The sequence below is a fragment of the Carassius gibelio genome, chromosome A19, assembly GCF_023724105.1.
Source record: "Carassius gibelio isolate Cgi1373 ecotype wild population from Czech Republic chromosome A19, carGib1.2-hapl.c, whole genome shotgun sequence".
Taxonomy (NCBI): domain Eukaryota; kingdom Metazoa; phylum Chordata; class Actinopteri; order Cypriniformes; family Cyprinidae; genus Carassius; species Carassius gibelio.
The window spans coordinates 15,353,187-15,374,191 of record NC_068389.1 but is presented as its reverse complement, the minus strand read 5'-3'; the positions used below and the strand labels follow the sequence as shown (position 1 = coordinate 15,374,191).

The window sequence follows — 21,005 nt, the reverse complement described above, 5'->3', positions numbered from 1 at the left end:
TTTAACAGTTCTCCACAACCATTACGCAAAGAACACACGAACGAAATAATACTCTCCATCTCCATCCCCACCACCTTACAAAAATACTATAGTGTACTACTTACAATTGCTTCGCTAGTCAAAGCTGATCCCACACTTGTTGCCACAAAAATAAATTTTACAAACGCGGCAGCACAATGCTCTTACCTGAGCTACATGCAGGCAGGGTGCCCTGGTTACAGGTGTCCAAATGTCGAGGTGCGCTGTATTATATAAAGATGGATGTATTCTGCATGGAACGAGCGGGAAACCTCGTTACTCGGCGACCAAACCTGCCTGCCTGACGTTGACAACGTAACTTCCGAACCTGTGTTGATTAGGCCTCAAAATATGAAATTAAAATCCAAAATATATACGTAATAGCCTACGTGTGTCAAAATCATTTTCTAAAATATTCATAAGGAATTTATAAATTGTGCAAAATATTTTAATAGGCCTACATTTTTTTTATCTCCCTCTCGTCACTAGGGGGTGCTGCAGCACCCCCAGCACCCCCACTTCCCGCGGCCATGCACTCAACCTTTAGTAACTAAGAAATTATCCTTAGAACGTACTTGGGACGAGCATCAATGCGCACAGTGTCGTTTGTCTCCGCAGGGTGGCGCAATTTCCCCAATTCTAAAAATTACACAAACGGGTTGTAATTCACCTGATTGAACAGCGAACATCACGACCGCAATTGTCTATCTGAAGAAGGACTAAGTTGTGCGGTCTTTTAGAGAAAATGTTTTAAACAGCACATGGCTGAAGATCAGAAGCAGATGCCACAGAGGAGGTGCGGTGACTATAAGCGCGGCTGAGAAGAGTAATGCTGAAGTGTAATGCTTGAACGTGCTCGATGTGTCTCAGATACTGCGGGTGGAAAGTTGCGTGTTCAAGGACCAGCGAATGTAACGTTACAGCGATGGATATGGTGTTGTTTTTATATGAGCCATGATTCAATGCTTTTCCTCTTCCTGGTAAGATTAGCGGAAGCCAGCAGTAACAGTGTTTTGTTTTTCTCTCTCTCTTCATCTGCAGCAGCAGCCGGTTTTGTGACAGTCAGCGATCCGCTTCCCGGTGTTTCACTAACACACAAACAAACATTCTGAACAATTTCTCAGCGGCGTTGGACTAATTGTTTATTTATTTATATTTTTTTTACGGAGCTGGTAGATCAGCGAGAGACTGCTTTTTAAAGATGACGGGTAAATCAGTCAAAGACATTGACCGCTATCAGGCTGTTCTCACATCTCTTCTGGCTTTAGAGGAAAACAAGTTTTGCGCAGATTGTCACGCCAAAGGTAAGAATCATACTTCATAGTATATAATTTCATCGAACAAATGAAAAATGAATCGTTAGAAAATGAGTTTATGTCGTTAAGTATTTGTGTATGAGAGGTTTGGGTTAGGCCCTGTGTGTTTTTTTTTATACTTCAGTTTGGTTGCTGTTGATGTCCGATTCGTGAACAAACCGTTCTTTTTGAATCGGATCTTTTTGATGAATCAGTTGAACCATTCTGGGTTGCCTGGGTTGCCATTTTAACGGTTCCTTATGTTGTTTTGGCAGTCTCCTACACGCATGCATTAAGTTCTAAATTACTTTGTTTTATAAGCTGGTTGGCCCTGAACTTGGGACATATGAAATAACTATAAAACACCCTTATTAACACAACTTAATAAAAAAATCGTAAGATGTCTCTATTGCCTAATATGTTTTATTGCATAATAAGGCCCACGTGATGACATGCTCAAGTTCAAACATTAAAATAATCACTGAATCGTTCTCATACTATCTTTCTTTAACTGTTTGAAAGAACCGATTCAGGTTAATGAATCTCCATTTGTCTGGTGTGATTTATCCTCGCACACACTCAATATTTGTGCAGGTGTGTTGCAGGTGCACACAAAATACAGTTATTATCCTTTATTAAACCGTATGTGTACTAAGACAACAGAAAGCATCCTGTTGTTGTTGTTGTTTTTCGGGCACAAAAACAACAAAGCAGATATAATTTTGCAGTATAGTCGTTTTTGCAACTATTCTTGCATCAGCACATTATTTATTTGTATTGATTTATTTTTTGTATTATCAGTTCTTAATGTTTATAGACAATATTTATTTGTTTGTTTTTCTAAATAACCACTTTATTGATTTAACAATGTAATAAAGAGTTTAAATAACATTATTTTCTTCTGTTTGAGATTGCATTGAAGATACTGCTGTTGTGGTTAAATTTCACATTAACTTTTGTTGCACAATATTGCACAAATCTCAAACTATGCTGCTTTTGTTATTCTGCGTGTTAAACGCTTTATGTTGGCAGACTTCCCTGTTTGACCTCCAGCCCTTAAGAGACACAGTTCTGCCCTTCTCCTTATTCTGAGAGACCGGCTGCTATTGGTCAGATGTAATCTGTTCCCAGCCCTCCCTGTCTTGTACTGCCTTGTACTGAGCTTGAGGACATCCAAAACTTCAGATGTCCTCTCTCAAACGTATTCCAGTTGCACGCTCTGTCCAATCTGAATGCTCCACTGCTTGCTCTTTGAATGTGTCACTTAGTTGTGTAACAAATGTTTGTTCCCTTTTTCATACCCTCTAAAGCTCAACTAAATGTTGTTGCCCCTGTTGGAGGCAAGAAACAAGTGTAGTACAGCCACAACATTTCCTCCCTTTGAAAAATGAGAAACAATTCTACAAGCAATGAAATTCAGTTACAGCTCCATGTCAGAATCAAGCCAGTATTGTAAACAGTAGCTTGCAGTGGTCAAGCAAGGCTTGTATGTGACGAGTCGTGGACTTTACTCACACCGAAAATAAACAAACTGTATTTTGTCTTTAAACTGTGGCTGAAATTGTGTTTAATGGTTAACTGGCATACATTTTGTGCTTTTTGAGCTCATTACTGCTTCTCTGTATAGCACTGTGCTATAGTGATACTATGTCTTCACAGATCTGAATAGGGCAGGTGGTTCAAAAATCGAATTCACAACTTGTGCTGAAGAGTTTAAGTGTGGTAATAATGCTGTGTCTCTCTTTACAGGCTACACAGTTTCCACTAGCATGGATTATTTGCTTTCTGACTGTTTGTGCATAATAGGGAAAAGTTTTCTTAAAGTTAAAGAGTGTCATGTGAGTATTGTGTATTGCTACTGCCCTGTCGTGTGCTTTGAATGCAGGGCACAAAATTTACTTTTATGCCACACCTGCCACTGTTGGATAAATTGAAAAACTTTACTATGAATATTTCTCAATGGTCATTAAAATTGCATGAACTTTTATTTTAAAAAAAAATGTCCATGGTAAATGATTGCAAGCACACTCAGAAATAGGCCCAGATACAGTATTGTGGTGCTGTGGCAGGAAGCTACAGTAACTCTGATCTAGAGTGTGTTTTAGTACAGTATAGGTTTCCTTTTGATGGCTTGTCACTTTAGCAACTTTGCGTGATGGTAACAGCCTGTTTCTCTCCTTCTGTTTTGGCTGCGAAGCTGACTTTCAGATCTGTAATTTAAAGTTGAGCTGCAGTCATGGGAGTAAGACAAGTAGCTGTGATGATCTCTGGACTTCATCTGATGCCGTCTTTTAATAATCGATTCATTGTGCTGCTTGAACAGCAGGAACTGCGTGCATCTCTTCTTATTAGTTTTGTCAGCATTCACACTTATCTGTTTCTCATTGTGTGTGGTCTTTTGAGTTCCTCTTTTCCGTTGTTTAGTGGCAGTCTGTGTTTAAACTGCTGAATGCAATGGAGATCAGAGAATGGAAGTGGTTTTACTTGTGCCCTTTTCTCCCAGAACACCTTGGTATGAGGCTCATTTGCATTCTCTTGTTCTGTGGTTGTCATGGAGATATTGCCGTGGAGGCTGGAGTGGAGTGGATTGAGGATTTGATGCTGGAGGACACCATGACTGTCCCTTATAGACCCTCTCAGTCTCTCACGGAGGAGCCAGTACATACTTCTGTTCCAACCCAAGCTTACTGATATTATGTTGTTGCTTCGTCATTTATTAACACTTAGTTACGTAACATGTCCGGTAAATGCTCTTTCGCATTTAAAAATGACGTAGCACCAATGTAACCAACAGTGTTAACAAAAACAAACGTGACTATCAAAAAAAGAAAAAACATATTTGCTTAAGCAATAATATAATTTCAAAGTGTTTGAGCTCTTTTAGAGTGGCTTGAGTTTTAAGGACCAGGTGAACTACCGAGCAATTTTACTTCAACAGAAAAGCCATTCAAATGGAGTAATGCAAATGTCAAAATGTAATATTACAAATTGTGTACTTTGGTAAAAGTGTTTAACATACTATTGTGCAATAAACTTGAAAACGAAAACGTGAAAATGTGTTAATTAATAGATCATATGTTTGAATACAAATAAAATAGTTTAGTGTTTTACTGCCACTAGTGGTCATTTTAGCTAGAAACTGCAGTGAATTGTATGCAACCCTCTACATTGCGAGGAAATCCCTCGTATATGCGACTAAATCTTCTTTCTGGCAAAATGATGTCTAATATTAGCCAATGTCTAATAAATTCTCTGATTTCACTCGCCAGTGTGTTAGTTGGAGGCTAAGTATAAGTTTAGCACAGATATATTTTCACTTCTGAACACTCGATCAGGATTTTTGCAAGAAACACTGAATGACCAAAAAAGCACCACCACCAGTCCAGTTAAAATGACTAATATGCATGCAAACATGGTTATCAAGTTTACTTCTAATTACTAAAGTTATATTATTAAATAATACTTGATTATAACAAAGCTTGACTGACCGATGTGAATTGTGTAGTGTATAGTGTATGTATGTATATATGTATGTGACTCTACAATTTTCATAGTCATGCAACTAAAGAAAACTCTTTGAATGAGAAGGTGTGTCCAAACTTTTGGTCTGTACTGTATATATAGCAGTCTGGCGAGTAAACTAAAATATTTAATAGCCAATGGCGTAGAGGGTTGGTATGTAGAGGTACATTTTCGAGTTTTGCAAAAACGTCTGTTCTTTACTGTGATGTGCTGCTCCTCAGCAACTCAGTTCTGATTTCATGAAATAGACACACTAGATGTCTGTGAATGAGAAAATGGTTGTAATGTTGTCTTATAAGAGCCTTCTTTGAAGTTTCTGATCATTTTTAAATAGGCTGCATGATCAGATGTTGATTCTTTCTGAGCTGTATCATGTGCTGAAAGCATCACTCTCCCATTGTAACATTGTTTGTTACACAGTAGTTTTTTCTAGTAGTTTATGCACAACTAAGGAATGAATGAAAGGCTTTTATTCACATGGCAACCACATGATGTGCTTCACTGTATGCGTTTTGTAAGTGAACTTTACAGATAAGGAACATGGTTGAAGAGGTAAAATAAACTAGGAAATATGGACAAAGGATCTAAAGTGAGACTTCATCTTTAGAATCTGCATCAAGCTGTTTTATTTTTGCAGAGAGTGTGTTCGGGACATAATTTCTAAAAAAAAAAAAAAAAAAATGCTGTTCACAGAGTTTACCTTTAATTTGACAAGATAACATAAAAGCTGCAGTAGGTAAATTTTGTAAAAATATATTTTTTACATATTTGTTAAACCTGTCATTATGTCCTGACAGTAGAATATGAGACAGATAATCTGTGAAAAAATCAATCTCCTCTGGCTCCTCCCAGTGGTCCTATTGCCATTTGCAGAGCTGCGGTCCGTAATTTTGTTTGTGTTCAAAATGTAGAAAAATGTATATAATAAGCGAGTACACAATGAATCCATTTTCCAAACCGTGTTTTTGGCTTGTCCTGAATCATTAGGGTGCACCTATAATAAGTGTTTATATTGGGACTATTTTAGATTGCTTCGGGGGTACCGCGGCGGAGTAACACGGTACCTTTGTGATTCTTCATAGACATAAACAGAGAGAAGTAGTTCCGGCTACGATGTTCTTCCGCAAGACGCAAGCAGTTCTGTTTTTTAACCGCTAGAGCGTCAAAAGTTACCAACTGCTAACTAAAGGGTTAGTTCACCGAAAAATGCACTCTCTTCACAGCAGTTCAGTCAGTGTACTGTTTGAGTAAATGAATTACTCTGAATTATTTTATTTTATTTATTTATTTATTTATTTTTTTTTCATTTTTTGGTGAACTAACCCTTTAAGTAGAATGCAGGCTATTGTCATGTCTGAAACTTGAACTTTAGTGCCTGTAGTCTGCAAATTCTCAGCGTCTGACCTGTGTGGGTACTGCTTTGGCACACTTACAAAATGGTTGTGTGAATTCAGACTTGATTTAAAGGTTGCCATAAGTCTTTGTGTATATTTAGCCAAGGTACTTTTATTTATAGAGCACATTTCAAACAGCCACTGCTGATCAAAGTGCTGTACAATCAGTTCAGACAATATAAGATATATAAATATGTCAGCAGACACAATCACATCATAACCCATCATAAAAAAAAACCCATCATAAACTTACATTTAACCACAGACGCGGAGCAGCAACAAGGTGTTACTGAAACAAGGTGTTGTAGACATCCTAAGAGACTTCATAACAGAGCTACAGCTGTCTCCGTTCTCAAGGTATTGTCTGTTTTGGAGATCAAGTTGAGAGACAGACTGGAGTCGTAATGCTGCTCACAGACACGCACTAATGGCGTGACTGCAGAGAGTTCATGCCTACATAATAAAGAACAAGGCCAGTCTTTATGAATTTTCATTCTGAATAAACCAAGAAGTGCATCTGCTCTGAGGGTGCCAGAATCAGTTCATGTCCTCTTGTTATTTTGCAATAGGAGAAGCCCTGTAGTTCCCAGAAAAACTGGCAGCCAGGCTAGAAGTTCCCATTTGGAAAAACTGGGTCTTTAGTAGGGTTGTGCTGATAGACGATAGAATCATAGTTGTTATCACGTAGTCCTTCTATGTCCTCACCACATACTGTGCGTTATAAGTTAAGTGATCAGTCTCTTAAAGGGCACACCGCACTATAATGCGATGCATGCAAAATACATCGTTTTGGCCTTACAAAGTCTCCATCCACAAACAGACTATAGATTGACTCTGCAGATAGAAGGTATTTCATTGCACTTTAACAAGTAACCTGAACGGCCTGTATATGTGCAATATTTTAAACGAGCCCTCACTAACTGAGTTTAATGCCACAGTTATGTTAGAAAGCATCTCATTCTTGTTTCGGTCTCGTCATGAGGCACGTGGTCCGGAACGCTGTGTGACTGATGCATCCATTCAATTCAACTTTACTCCAAATATATGAACTTACCTGTGCTGAATACTTTATATTTAACGTGTTTGTTTATGTCCAATATTAGTGTTAAACTGTTGGACTTTAAAAGAAATGTACTATTGATTTTCACCGTTGACTGACTTTGCAGAACATTTAGACTGATAACTTCCATGCGATATGACAGTTACGTCTGACTATGTATGAACTACCTTATTTAAATACAGTTTTTTTAATATATATATTATATCAGTATGTTTGAAAGTATATTTTTTTAGATTATTGGTGATTCAAAGGCTCTCTCTCGGACACCTGCGCAGTTTAAAACACCAGATATAGTTATGCTATGAAAAGAACAAAGAGTCTCTCTCTCTTGCTCCACAGATGTACGATAATATTGTGTATCATCGATCTCACGGGCTGATGATGTGACAATTTGAAAAATTTCCTTATCGCCCAACACTAGTCTTTAGTTCACAGCTCTATCTGTGATTTCCCCCATAATGCTTTTCTCAATACATACCCATTTAGAGCTTCTCAGATTCTTGTTTTGAGACGTGACTTAATGATCCATGTGGCTTGATGCATCCTGAACAAGTTTGTCTATACATTTGGATCCTAATGAGCAGGGAATTTGAATGCAGATCTGTTTTAACCAAGCATGTTGCTCTTTTTCATTTCTATTTATAAAAAAGACTGTTGCTGAGTCCCAATTTGCATACTATCCGTCCTAAATAGTATGCGGAACTAGAATTAGTATGTCCCAAATCGTAGTATGTTGAAAAGAGTATTCCAAAGATACCCGGATGGTCTACTATTTCCGGTTAGAATTCAAAGTGCAGATCAATGCACACTCTAAGTGCTAATATTGCCCACAACCCATTGCGTGCGGGAGGGAGGAGTTTTGCGATGGCTTTGTGGTGATGTAAACATGGCAGCCGGATGAGCCCTTAGCTTTTAAGTGTAAGAATTCAAATGTTTAACCCTAATTAAAGTTATATTTTATTGTCTCATAATATTATTGGGTTAATGTTGTGCTATCTTGTAGGGTCCGATGAAGATACTGATGAGAAAAAAAGATGGGAATACGTGCATACTCTTTTGCTCCACACTCAAAAGTATGTACTTTTTCCTCACAAAAAAGTACATACTTTTAGGTCGTAGTATAAGTAGGCGAATTGGGACTCAGCATGTGTTTACTGTCTGTGTTTGTGTGTGTATGTGTGTGAGGCCCCATGTTTGTTCGGTACACATCCTCTCACAGCAGGTCCAACCAAAGTCCATGCTTCTCTTCTGAGTGGCCCTGTTGGGTTTCTTTCTTTCTTGTTTGATTCAGGAGAGCTCTCCTGCTCTCATGCTTCTTCATGTACTTTAAAAAATGATCAGAAATGATCAGTTTCATTCCTTATTTCATCATCAGGTCTAAAATCAAAAGCCCAAAAAAAAAATAAAACACTCATCTCAACCATAAGCTGCCTGTTCAATGTGTCATAACAGTGCAGAATAATTTCCCCACCGGGTTTAAATCCCTTACTGTAAGTACAAGCATGGTGATCTCTGGCTTGGCAAGTACCACTGAGAAACTTGTGGCTTGGCATTTGTCCTTTCTCGGGCTCTTACTGGTGTTCTCTCTAAGTGTGATCTGCATGTGGGAATCTCTCTGTTCTGTTATGATCTCTTTTGTGATTCACCCTGAAACCTGCCTGACTCCACACGACCGTTTATTACAGCCACACATGTTCTTCAGTCTGTCCTCCATCCGACACAAAAACACTCTCTCTCTCTCCCTGTGCTTGAGCAGACGTCCTCCAGTAATACCACTCAAGCTGATTACCCCTTAGCCATGCAGGCGGGTTCAGCAGGAGACAGACAGAAAGAGAGAGAGAGAGAGGAGGGATATTTGTAGGTGGGGGATGAATAGGTAATCTAAAGAGGCCGACAGCACACACAAGCTCATGAAAATTGTCTTTTATACAGCTGCAGTAAAGCAGTATGCATCCTGTAGGGAATATCCCCTTCCTCTGGCACAGGGCCAACTCACATTAGAGCCAATGCCAAATCACAGATGTGAGTGTGACCGTGAGCAGAGTGCAGACGGAAACCAAAGCCCTAGTGCTCCATTAAGGGCCAAATGAGCACATATAGCACCGTAAATATCAGAGCTCAGATTTCATGATTGGATTTATGCTTTCTGAGCTTTTTTGGTACAAAGCAATTTTTAAACAAACAAGGTTAGGTGGTCTCGTCTAACCTCTCCATTGATTTTCCCGAATTCAGTCTGGTCCACTTCCCCCACTTAGACAGGAAGAGACCGTCTGAACGGCATCTAAAGCACCCAGCAAACATTTATTTGTTTTATGTAACAGTGTAGTGGTGAGTGAATCTGAAATAGCAGTAGATAATTGCCAGAAAATAACAATAATAGACTAGTTGAATCAATCAATCAATAATATTTGGCTCAATCAGAAGTTCAGTTGTGATTTTGTTAGTTTATTTCACATACAAAACTTTTTTATGGATCAAGCACATGCTATAACATACTCTAACATATTATGATAATATGTGTAGTCAAAAATAAACATATTTTGTCAATTACATTTTTACAAATTTGTAATCATTTAAAATAACTGTTTTCTATATTAATGTTTTATATTTTTGTATGTAATTATTCCTGCGATGGCAAAATACAATTTTCAGCAGCAGTCTCCAGTGTCACATGATGCTTCGAAATCATTAATATGCTGATTTGGTGCAAAGAAACATTACTGTTGGAAACAGTTGTGCTGCTTATTTTTTATTTTTTATTTTTATTTGGAAACTGATACATTTTTGATAAATAGAAAGTTCAAAGGAACTGAATTTATTTGAAAAATAAATATTACTAATATTTAACTATCACTTTTGATCAATTTAGTTCATTCTTGCTGAATAAAAGTTTTTTTTTTTTTTTTTTTTTTTTTAAGTAAAACTATTAATAGAATCATTCATTCAATTGCAAAAAACAGAATCATTAAAATTACTTTATAGTTCCCTTTATAGTTCCCTTTCCTACTTGCTACCAAGTCTCTCAATCAAAATTTATTATAATAATTTTATAATTATTATTATTTATTTATTTATTTATTTTTTGATTTAATGCAAAACAAACTTTTCCAAATCCAGTTATTTCTTCCCCACAATCCTCACAATCTGATTGGAGCATATATATATATATATATATATTTTTTTTTTTTTTTTATACTTTTGTATGCAACATGCATGTTCAATGTTCGAATGGCCCATGGGTTTGCCGCAATTGATGCTTACTGAAGGTTAGAGGCAAACTGTCTATTTTGTGTCAAATTAGATCCACTCAGATGAATATAACCACAGCAGGTGCGCTGTGTGAACAGCAGGTATGACCGTCCCAGGATGCTGTTTGTTTGTTTCAGAGAACTCAAAGCAATTAAGCAGAAATGTTGCCAACACAATCCTCTGAGACATCACATCAGGAGACCAGCCAGGACTATAACTTAATGTGGTGCTTCCACCTATTGGCCAAAACTGATATAACTTTAATTGGAAAGCTCAATACTTGTGCTCAGACATCTGTTTTGGCATTGTCTTTGAAGCTTGCTCATGTCTCAGGGGAGTAACATTACATAATGTTTTAGAAAAAAAATGTGGGGGACAATGGGGATAACTCGTGTGTGTGTGTGTGTTTTATATATTTATATATATATATATATATAGGGTTATATATATATATATATATATATATATATATATATATATATATATATATATATATATATATATATATATATATATAACACACACACTCCTGTGTGTATTAATACACGTATGATTTAAGAGCAGTGGGAAGGACTACAGATGCTGCAGGGGCTGATGGGTGTGTGTTATGAGCATCGTGCCAGTGTGTCCACATGACTGTCCAAACTGGTTTAGTCATTGCAGTGTGTGAAGCTTCTTATTTTCACTTTTCTAATGCCAAGCAGGAGAATGTAAATATCATTCCTCAGCAGGCTCCCTCTATCTCTCGCTCCCTTCTTTTTGTGTTATTCTACCCATTCCCTCCTTCACTGACTCATTCAATTGCTTCAGCCAGGGTTGTGCTGAATTCTGATTTTGAGAACTGGCTCGCTTTCCTTTCATAGAATTTGGCCACATCTCACAGGAAGTTGAATTGTGTTGACAGTAAAGAGGACTTTGTTGAATTTTAAAGCATAATGATATGTGACACCATCTGCAATTGTATAATTTAAAAAAATATATTTGTGTGTGTCAAATTCTGTGACATTATCATAATTTAACATTTTAAAATGTAATTTGCATGACACTGAATTTTCAGCATCATGACTTCAGTGTCACATGATCCTTCAGAATCATTCTAATATTCTGATTTGCTGCTCAAGATTATTATTTTCTATGCCCATCAGGTCCCAGATGGGCATCCTGGAATCTTGGAATCTTCATCTGTATCCGCTGTGCGGGAATCCATCGGAATCTTGGCGTGCACATATCACGAGTTAAATCCATAAACCTGGACCAGTGGACTCATGAGCAGATACAGGTAAGCTCTATGGGCCCTGTTTATGTATGATTTATGTATATGGCTGATGGATATAGATGTGTTGTGCTCAGTCTGTTCAGGAGATGGGGAATGCCAAAGCTCGGCGACTATATGAGGCCTTTTTACCAGAGTGCTTCCAGCGCCCAGAGACAGACCAGTATCCATTAGCGCTTATATATAGTATGTGTGTGCATGCATGTTTAAGCTTATTCTCCCCTCATGTTAAAGGTTTCCTTAAGCTACATCTTACAGAGCTGCTGAGATTTTTATCCGTGACAAATATGATAAGAAGAAATATATGGATAAATGCATTAACATCCAGTCTTTCAGGGTAAGTCATGAGATCTTGGAATGAAAATTCTCATTGTAATTGTTTATTACTTTGATTTTGTGAAAGAATAAAATAAATTGTCTTTCCTTTTTTTTTTTTTTTAGAAAGAAAAGAGTGAGACAGTAACAAAAGAAGCCCCTGTTGTTTTTAAAAAGATGAAGCTGGTGGGTTTAAGCGTTTGTGAAATTGAGCTTTTCGGTATAGTGTATCGTATAGTATCAGTAATCGTATTTATGGCAGCTGCTGCTTTTCAGAATAAGTATTAATATAAACTGGGAATATTGATATAAATGCAAAAAAAAAAAAAAAAAAAACATTAGATTTGTATCATTTTAATTTAGATTAGAATTGGATTATTATTTAAATTAATAATAATTTATCAATTTAAGGGAGCTTTCACACTAGTACTTTTGGTGCGCACCTGGGTTCATTTGACCTCCAGAGTTTGGTTCGTTTGGATGATGTGAACGCTGTTTTCTCGTGTGCGCATCTGTGGACCGTACCAGAGTCCCCCTAAAAAGGCTGTTCTGTGGTATGGTTCATGCAAACTGGTGCAGTTGGCTTCTGATGTGAATGCAATCGTAATCACAGAAGCGAACCATTATTAATGCCTTATGAATTGGTCAAACTGTGTATTTAAGTGTTTGTGTCATTCGCTTTCCTGAAAAGCACGACTGATGCTCTGCAGCAGAGAGAATGTATTGACTCTGGCATTCTTTTGAACCTTTGCATTATAGTCATGACAAATACAGGTGCTGGTCATATAATTAGAGTATCATCAAAAAGTTGATTTATTTCACTTATTCCACTCAAAAAGTGAAAATGTTATATTATATTCATTCATTACACACAGACTGATATATTTCAAATGTTTATTTCTTTTAATTTTTGAATTACTGCAGCAATGCTGTGTGGCATAGAGTCGATCAGTCTGTGGCACTGCTCAGGTGTTAAGAGCCCAGGTTGCTCTGATATTGGCCTTCAGCTCTTCTGCATTCTTTGGTCTGGCATATCGCATCTTCCTCTTCACAATACCCCATAGATTTTCTATTAATTAAGAACAGGGATACCATGGTCCTTAAACCAGGTACTGGAAGCTTTGACACTGTGTGCAGGTGCCAAGTCCTGTTGGAAAATGAAATCTGCATCTCCATAAAGTTGGTCAGCAGCAGGAAGCATGAAGTGCTCTAAAACTTCCTGGTATACGGCTGGGTTGACCTTGGACCTCACGAAACACAGTGGACCAACACCAGCAGATGACATGGCACCCTAAACCATCACTGACTGTGGAAACTTTACACTGAACCTCAAGCAATGTTTATTGTGTGCCTCTCCTTTCTTTCTCCAGACTCTGGGACCCTGATATCCAAAGGAAATGCAACATTTACTTTCATCAGAGAACAAAACTTTGGAGCACTCAGCAGCAGTCCAGTCCTTTTTGTCTTCTGACGCTGTCTGTTGTTTAAGAGTGGCTTGACAGTTGACAAAAGGAATGTGACAGCTGAAACCCATGTCTTGCATACAGTACGTCTATGTGTAGTGGTTCTAGAAGCACTGACTCCAGCTGCAGTCCACTCTTTGTGAATCTCCCCCACATTTTTGACTGGGTTTTGGTCACAATCCTCTCCAGGGTGCGGTTTTCCCTATTGCTTGTACACTTTTATTCTAACACATCTTTTCCTTCCCTTAGCCTCTCTATTAATGTGCTTGGACACTGAGCTCTGTGAACAGCCAGCCTCTTTTGCAATTAACCTTTTGTGTCTGGCCCTCCTTGTGCAAAGTGTCAGAGGTCGTCTTTTGGACAACTGTCAAGTCAGCAGTCTTCCCTGTGATGGTGTAGCCTACAGAACTAGACTGAGAGACCATTTAAAGGCTTTGCAGGTGTTTTGAGTTAATTAGCTGATTAGAGTGTGGCACCAGGTGTCTTCAATATTGAACCTTTTCACAATATTCAATTTTTCTTAGATACTGAATTAGGGATTTTCCTTAGTTGTCAGTCATAAACATCGAAATTAAAAGAAATAAACATTTGAAATATATCAGTCTTTGTGTAATTAATTATACTATAATATCAATCAATCATCTATAATATGATATACAAGTTTCACTTTTTGAATGGAATTAGTGAAATAAATATAATTTTTGATTATAATTAAATTAAATTTTAATTAATGCATTTAGCAGACGCTTTTATCGAAAGCGACTTACACTGCATTCAGGCTAACAGTTTTTCCTAACATGTGTTCCCTGGGATACGATCCCCCAACCTCGCGCTTGCTAAAGCAATGCTCTACCATTTGAGCTACAGGAACGCATGATATTCTAATTATATGACCAGCACCTATAGACACGTGTCGTTCTGTGTTGGCGCTTTAGAAATTAATCAATGTTCAAAATCCAAAGTACAAAAATTTAATTTTATTAAAATATAATTAATTTTGCCATCCTGTGCATAGTAACTGGGTAAACAGCTGCCACTCTGATCACACAAGCATACCACGGTTTTGTACCAAAAAAAAAAAAAAGAAATGCAATTGAACTCTGGTTAAGACCAGGCAATCAAACCAAGTGTGAAAGCACCCTAATTAATTTGAAGTCCTATTGAAGTGGTTTTCAAATTATGATTAAAATTTTAGTTAATGTTACTTGAATAAACTTTTATGTTTTGTTCCGTTGACCGTTAAATTGTTGTCTTGACTGAACGACTTTTATTTAAATAACAAAATGGTGTTTTGATCATTAATGCATGAGTATGTTTGTTTGTCTCACAGAAAAAAGACGAGTCGAAACAATTCAAAAACAGTCCAAAACAGTCACAATCTGTTAATGACTTACTGGGACTAGGTGAGAAGCTAACAAACACACCATACATATCAGTGAAGTCACAATAGAGATGCTTAATGTTGAAAATCTCTTTCCCAGATGCCCCTGCTCCTCAAGCTCCCTTATCCAATGGCAAACCAAGCACTGAACTCAGTCCTGCCCTCGACCTCTTCAGCTCTCTGCCTGCCACCGTCAGCACCTCCAACTCTTCCAGGAGCACGGTAAAGATTTTCAGACAGCCCAGAGTTTTCACTTCATTCTTTGACTATCTTGGATCCACCTTTTGAGTGATACAATGCATGTAAACCAAGTAGTTTGTGTCTTGTTTTTGTTTTTTCCCACTGTAGCCTAGCTCAGGGTCCATGCCCACTGGACGGGTAGCAGCATCTATGCCCGAAAACCTCAGCCTGTTCCTGGATCCCCCCTCCAAAAGTGAGGACAGTGGAAAAAAGCTGTCCAAGGACTCAATCTTGTCATTGTATGGCAGTACCGCACCACAAACAAACATGGCTGCTCATGGTGAGATTAGTTTCAGGATAAAGTCATTTTTGAAGTCACTTGCATGTTGTTTTCTATCGCTTTGTACTGTTTATGCTTGTTTGTCTCTTTCTGTTTTAGCTGGCATGTATATGGGAGCAACCCAGATGGGCTATGTCCCTGCTGCAGGGTACGGCCAATACCAGGCCCTGGGTGCCCAGCAGGGCATGATGGGGCCTATGATGGCACCACAGATGAACATACTGGGACATACTGCTCCTCCGTACATGGCAGGGGTGCAGGGGGGCGTAATGGGAATGCAGAATGGCATGATGGGAAACATGGCAGCAGTTCCTCAGCAGGCGTATGGAGCACAGCAGACCCAACAGCTGCAGTGGAACATCAGCCAGGTAACAAGCACCCACAGCACAATTATCATGCTGACTTGAAACTGCATTTAGTTTTTTCTTTTTTTCACAGTGATAGCCCAAAAATGTTTTCATGTACCATATTTTCCAGACTATAAATCACACTTTTTTTCATAGTTTGGCTGGTCCTGCAACTTATAGTCAGGTGCGATTTATTTATCAAAATTAATTTGACATGAACCAAGAGAAATGAACTAAGAGAAAACATTACCGTCTCCAGCCGCGAGAGGGCGCTCTTTGCTGCTCAGTGCTCCTGTAGCCTACACTGAAAACATAGAGCGCCCTCTTGCGGCTGTACACGGTAATGTTTTCTCTTGGTTCTAAATAAATGCGACTTAGTCCAGTTCGACTTGTTTTTTTTTTTCCTCATCATGACGTATTTTTGGACTGATGCGACTTATACTCAGGTGCGACTTATAGTCCGAAAAAATATGGTATGTTTAATTCAAATGAAATCCATTTTGTTTGTTATTGCAAGAAATCACGTTAGAAAGATTTAAAAATGTGAAATTCTGATTCTGTCATCATTTACTCAGCCTTGTGTTGTTCCAGACGAGTGTGACTTACTTTCTTCTGTGAAACACAAAAGAAGATATTTTGAAGAATGTACCGTTTTTTCCCATATATTTATCATGAATGGAAAGCACAATAAGAGTATCCACAACTCATTTGCTATATTGCAAGCCTACTATAATGTTATAAAATGTATAATGTTACAAAACTTTTCTATTTCAAATAAATTGTTCTTTTGAACTTTCTATTCATAGTAAAAAAAAAAAAATGTTTACACAAATATTTAGCAGATAACTTACAACAATAATAATAGGAAATCGGAGCACAGCTTTGTCATCACAGGAATAACTTGCATTTCAAAATATATTAAAATAGAAAGCAGTTATTTTAACTTCAGATATTGCTGTATTTACTGTATTTGTGATTTATGATAATTGCAGCCTTAGTAAGTCCTCTATTATCGACCCTAAACTTTTAAACAGTATTGTTTTTACTCTTATGACTCCTAACATATTTCAGTGATTTTAAATTTCATCTGTTCCTCACATGAAGCTGTAGTGTTGGCTTGTGAAGATGCAGATGCACTTTTATGATGCTTTTATTATACTTTTTCACTCTTTTTGAAGTTCGTTAGTTACCTGTGGAACATGATGCTGTGACAGTCTTCTTCCTTGAAAGCTTCAGTTTGGTTCTGTTTTGCCAAAAGCAACTGGTAAAATGATTATCTTTTTGCCTTCCTCTGAGAAAACAACAACAACAAAATCACACAGGTTTAGCATAAGAGTTAACAAAATGAAAGGGTCACCATTATTTTCTGTTAATTGCCTGTAACGACGGTTTCTGTTGTCTCTCTCACAGATGACTCAACACATGGCAGGAATGAATTTCTATGGTGCCAATAACATGATGGGGTACGGGCAGCCCATGGGTGGGGCGGCTGCTCCCGGTTCAAATCCAGTGCTCGGGTCACAAGAGTGGAAGTGATGTCATAGAGAGAGAGTGGTTCAGCATGTCTGAATTGGTTGGGCTTGGTTGGCCCCACGACTGACTGACAGCAGAAGGGAAACAGATTGTAGGAGCAAACACTTTGGAAAGTCGAGTAGATGAACGCAACCGAAGCACAGCCTCTACCTCCCTCATTCTCAGAGCCAGATTCTCATGCTTGCCTTCCAATAGTCACATACTCAGAGAGAGAATAGAAGTGTCATTCACTTCTCAGCTGAATGTTACACGTTTCACAGCTTTACTTTTGAATTTGCCCCACTGACCAACAGAAACCTGCTTGGTATGAAAGTGACTTTTGTGTGGGCTGTGCTTCATACTTCACTGTTGAAAATATACAATTAACCTTTTTGGCCCATAGTGTTTTGCCAAAAATGTACAGTATGCTAATGCAACAGCACCTTTAGTTTCAGTTAAAAAAGCTTGCTTCATTTCAGAAACAATTTATCATATAGATATGTATGTAACAGTCTATATGCAGTACATCTCATCAGAAGCATGTTTGTAGTCATAAATGAACATTTCAAGCCATTTTAGTTACCATTTTTTGTTAATAAGGATCTTAAACTTTGATACTGCTGAAGAAAATGTCCATTTTGTGTCAGGTTCTGCAACGATACTCTTGTATGGTCGTCTTTTTAATGCACAGGGTACAACTAAGCCACTTTGACTTTGCTTTCTCTCACACTTGCTCTCAACTCAGGAGAAATAAAGGCTTGGGAAGATAAGAGTTCTCACGTCCATCTCATAGCAGGACATTTTACATTCAGCCAAAGATTTATTAACGCTCCGCAGTCATCATTGGTCTTTGGAATGATACATTCTAGATGGATCCATGCTGCTGTTTGTCGTTTCAGAACATTGCGGTTTGACCTCAAGAGTGTAATGGCACCATTGATTGTATTGTGCACTGCTTTTCTCCTCATTACTGAGTGCAGGGTCACTACTGGTGAAGAGAACTGAACTTTTTGACACTGAGGCTGCAGTATGGACCAAGAACGAATGAATGTTTCTCTCTGACTGCTGCCTGGAGAGCAGAATTTGCCATGGTCACTGTGTGAAGTTCATTCAAAGCAGTCTTGGGGTTTGGGGTTTTATTGACTTTGCTCACTGTTTGTTTGAGCCCAATGTCTACTTTAGTGAAACCAAATGTGATGAGGTTCACTGTTAATCGTATTTCAAACTGGAGCCCTTTAAAACATGCTGAAACACACACACACACCCTTAGCTGGTTTGCTGTTCAGGTTTACTGGGTTCAGCCATCACCTGCTTGGCCTGGCTCACTGGAATGCCAACAAGACCAGTTTAAACAAAGTATTTTTTTTTTTTTCAGGGTTAAGCAGTTGTACATGCATTAAACATGTCTGTGTTTTAATGTTTATTTGCAAGTGATGTTTTTATCTTTCATAGCCATAGAGACTCTCAAAATATTCCGCCCCTCAATGTATGACAGTGTATGTGATTTGTATGTGATTTGTAAAGGAGTTCATTCTACTAGGCTTCTCTACATTTTACAATATTTGGTTGCCGTGTTTTTCACTGTAGCCCTGAATGTGAAGAATTGTTTGCTAATATTATTCCTTATGTTTGTCAAACCTTTGGTAAATGTGTGGTCTGAAATGACACTGTCACTGTGGTCTTGCACATCACTGATCTCTACTGGCCAATAAGTGATCATCAGTGATGTATAGTGGTGTTTGTATCCCACCATTTTTTGCTGAATGTCTTTTTTTTTCTTCTTCTGCAAAGAGTCAAAATTTTACTCTGCACTGCAATTTTTAGGTTTTGTGTTTTTTTTTTTTTTTTTTTTTGATTAAATGGGACCATTCCTTTCTCATATTTAAGCACACGTGAACCTGTAAATATCATATTTGTGATATAACGAGATTTATAACCCTTTATATATCCAAGGTTTTAACTTTACTTTAAAACTACTGCTATAATGGAACTTTATGATAGCAGCTTGTATGCATGATTCGTTCATTGAGAAAGTTTGATTAGACAACATTCACTTTGTGTGCATGCTAGACAATCCAAAAGAGCAATCACTGGACGTTCAGACTGATGCCATATCAGTGGGCTGAAAAGTATTTCAGTTGATTTGATTTATCTCGCCAGGTGGATCTGCTTTCAACTTGAATGTATCTGTCTGGTTTGAGTGATTTGGATTAGGTCATTTAAAGAAGAATGTTGTAGTGCTCTGTGTCGGGAGTGTCAAACTCCAAATGTTTTGCGTTTAGGTGATACTTGAGGCTCGCTGTGCTGCCGGTGATATGCGAACGCTAGTTGGTACTCCAGTATAATTGGTCCGCTGAAACTCATCCAGTGAGAAACGTTCCGCGGTGCAAAAATAAGTTATTAAAAACGCGGGATTTTTTTTTCTGTAATTAATTAATCTTAGTTAACGCATTATTTTTTTTGTGTAATTAATTAGTCTCAATTAGCGCGTTAAAGTCCCGGCCCTAATTATAATATTACATTATAATAAAAATTACCTCAAATCTCAGAGATCTCCAAACGGTTCGCGCAAAGCTGTTCAAAAGATTCAGTTTCCTTAAACCCCACCTTTCGGTAGCATACTGTGTTCTGATTGGTCAACTGACATAGTCAGTTTTGATTGGTTGTTCCACACACAACTTCATGGTAAACAATGCGTTACCATCTTTTTGGGGTGAATTATGTCTTATTCCTCTCGCCGCGAAGCAAACAGTAAAATAATAAAAAACTTGAACAGTCTCGCTGCTTTTTCTTCTGTGTGGGTGTATTCAAGCTGCGCGCTTCAGTTTGAATCTGAATAGCGCGTTCAGCGCGTGGGTGTGGTCACATTAGATATAGTGAAGGGAGACGTGAAAAACGGACATTGCGTTGTTTTCATATGGATTACTTTATCACAGAATATTCGGCAGCACTTGTTTAGTTTTAAAGTAGACATGTCAAGCTTTCTATAGATATCTCTCATGTCTCTTCGTTGAGTATTCACGGAGTTACACTTCATTTTAATGACATGTTTGTAAATGAAGATCAGCGCAAAGGCTGCAGACAGCACACATACTGATAAGACGCTCGGGAGAAAACAAACACATAACTTCATAATCATACTTCGCGTTGTGATTCGGAGATGCTTGTTGGTCCAAATAAAGTTGGTAATTAACCCTCTTTTATGGCCAAACGCTTTGAAAATCCCGCCTTGAACTCACCGAGATTAGAAAAGCAGTCATCAGTGAATTGTTGTGAACACAACAAAAGGGATTTGTTGTACTGAATTTTAGCCATTGGTTCTTCTGATCTTCATTCTTTGGCAGTGACAATAAAACAAACTTGCCTTTACAATTAAAAACACACTGTCTCCTCGACATGATGCTATCACACCAACCAGAGCGTCTGTGTGGGGGGTGGGGCAGGTCAAAGTTTTGTTTCTTCCAAGACGGTAGGCGGAGATTATTATGCAAAGTGTTCTAGTGACGTACATAGAGATGGGCAAAAGATTTGAAATCTATAACGACTCATTTCAGCGATTCAGAGTCGACTCCTTACTTTAAAAGCCACTAACTTCATAAATTGTGTACTTTTTGGTTTAATTACTTTGCACATTGTTTACACTGATGGACAGCTAC

At 38.0% G+C, this 21,005-nt stretch overlaps 1 protein-coding gene across 4 annotated transcripts; it reads left to right on the top strand.

The window, feature by feature from the left end:
- The first annotated feature begins 676 nt into the window (after positions 1 to 676).
- Positions 677 to 20,127, top strand: LOC127935530 (stromal membrane-associated protein 2-like). Of its 4 annotated transcripts, none has more exons than XM_052533475.1 (12): positions 677 to 929; positions 1,060 to 1,098; positions 1,188 to 1,322; positions 11,684 to 11,817; positions 11,889 to 11,974; positions 12,070 to 12,148; positions 12,253 to 12,312; positions 14,920 to 14,992; positions 15,071 to 15,192; positions 15,319 to 15,490; positions 15,590 to 15,858; positions 17,248 to 20,127. In XM_052533475.1, the coding sequence occupies exons 1-12, from the start codon at positions 878 to 880 to the stop codon at positions 17,371 to 17,373; spliced, it is 1,347 nt and encodes a 448-aa protein (XP_052389435.1). In that variant the 5' UTR covers positions 677 to 877; the 3' UTR covers positions 17,374 to 20,127. The 4 variants fall into 4 exon arrangements, with proteins under 4 accessions (XP_052389435.1, XP_052389434.1, XP_052389437.1 ...); XM_052533477.1 differs by having other exon boundaries at positions 685 to 814; XM_052533474.1 differs by having other exon boundaries at positions 677 to 1,098.
- Positions 20,128 to 21,005: the final 878 nt, after the last annotated feature.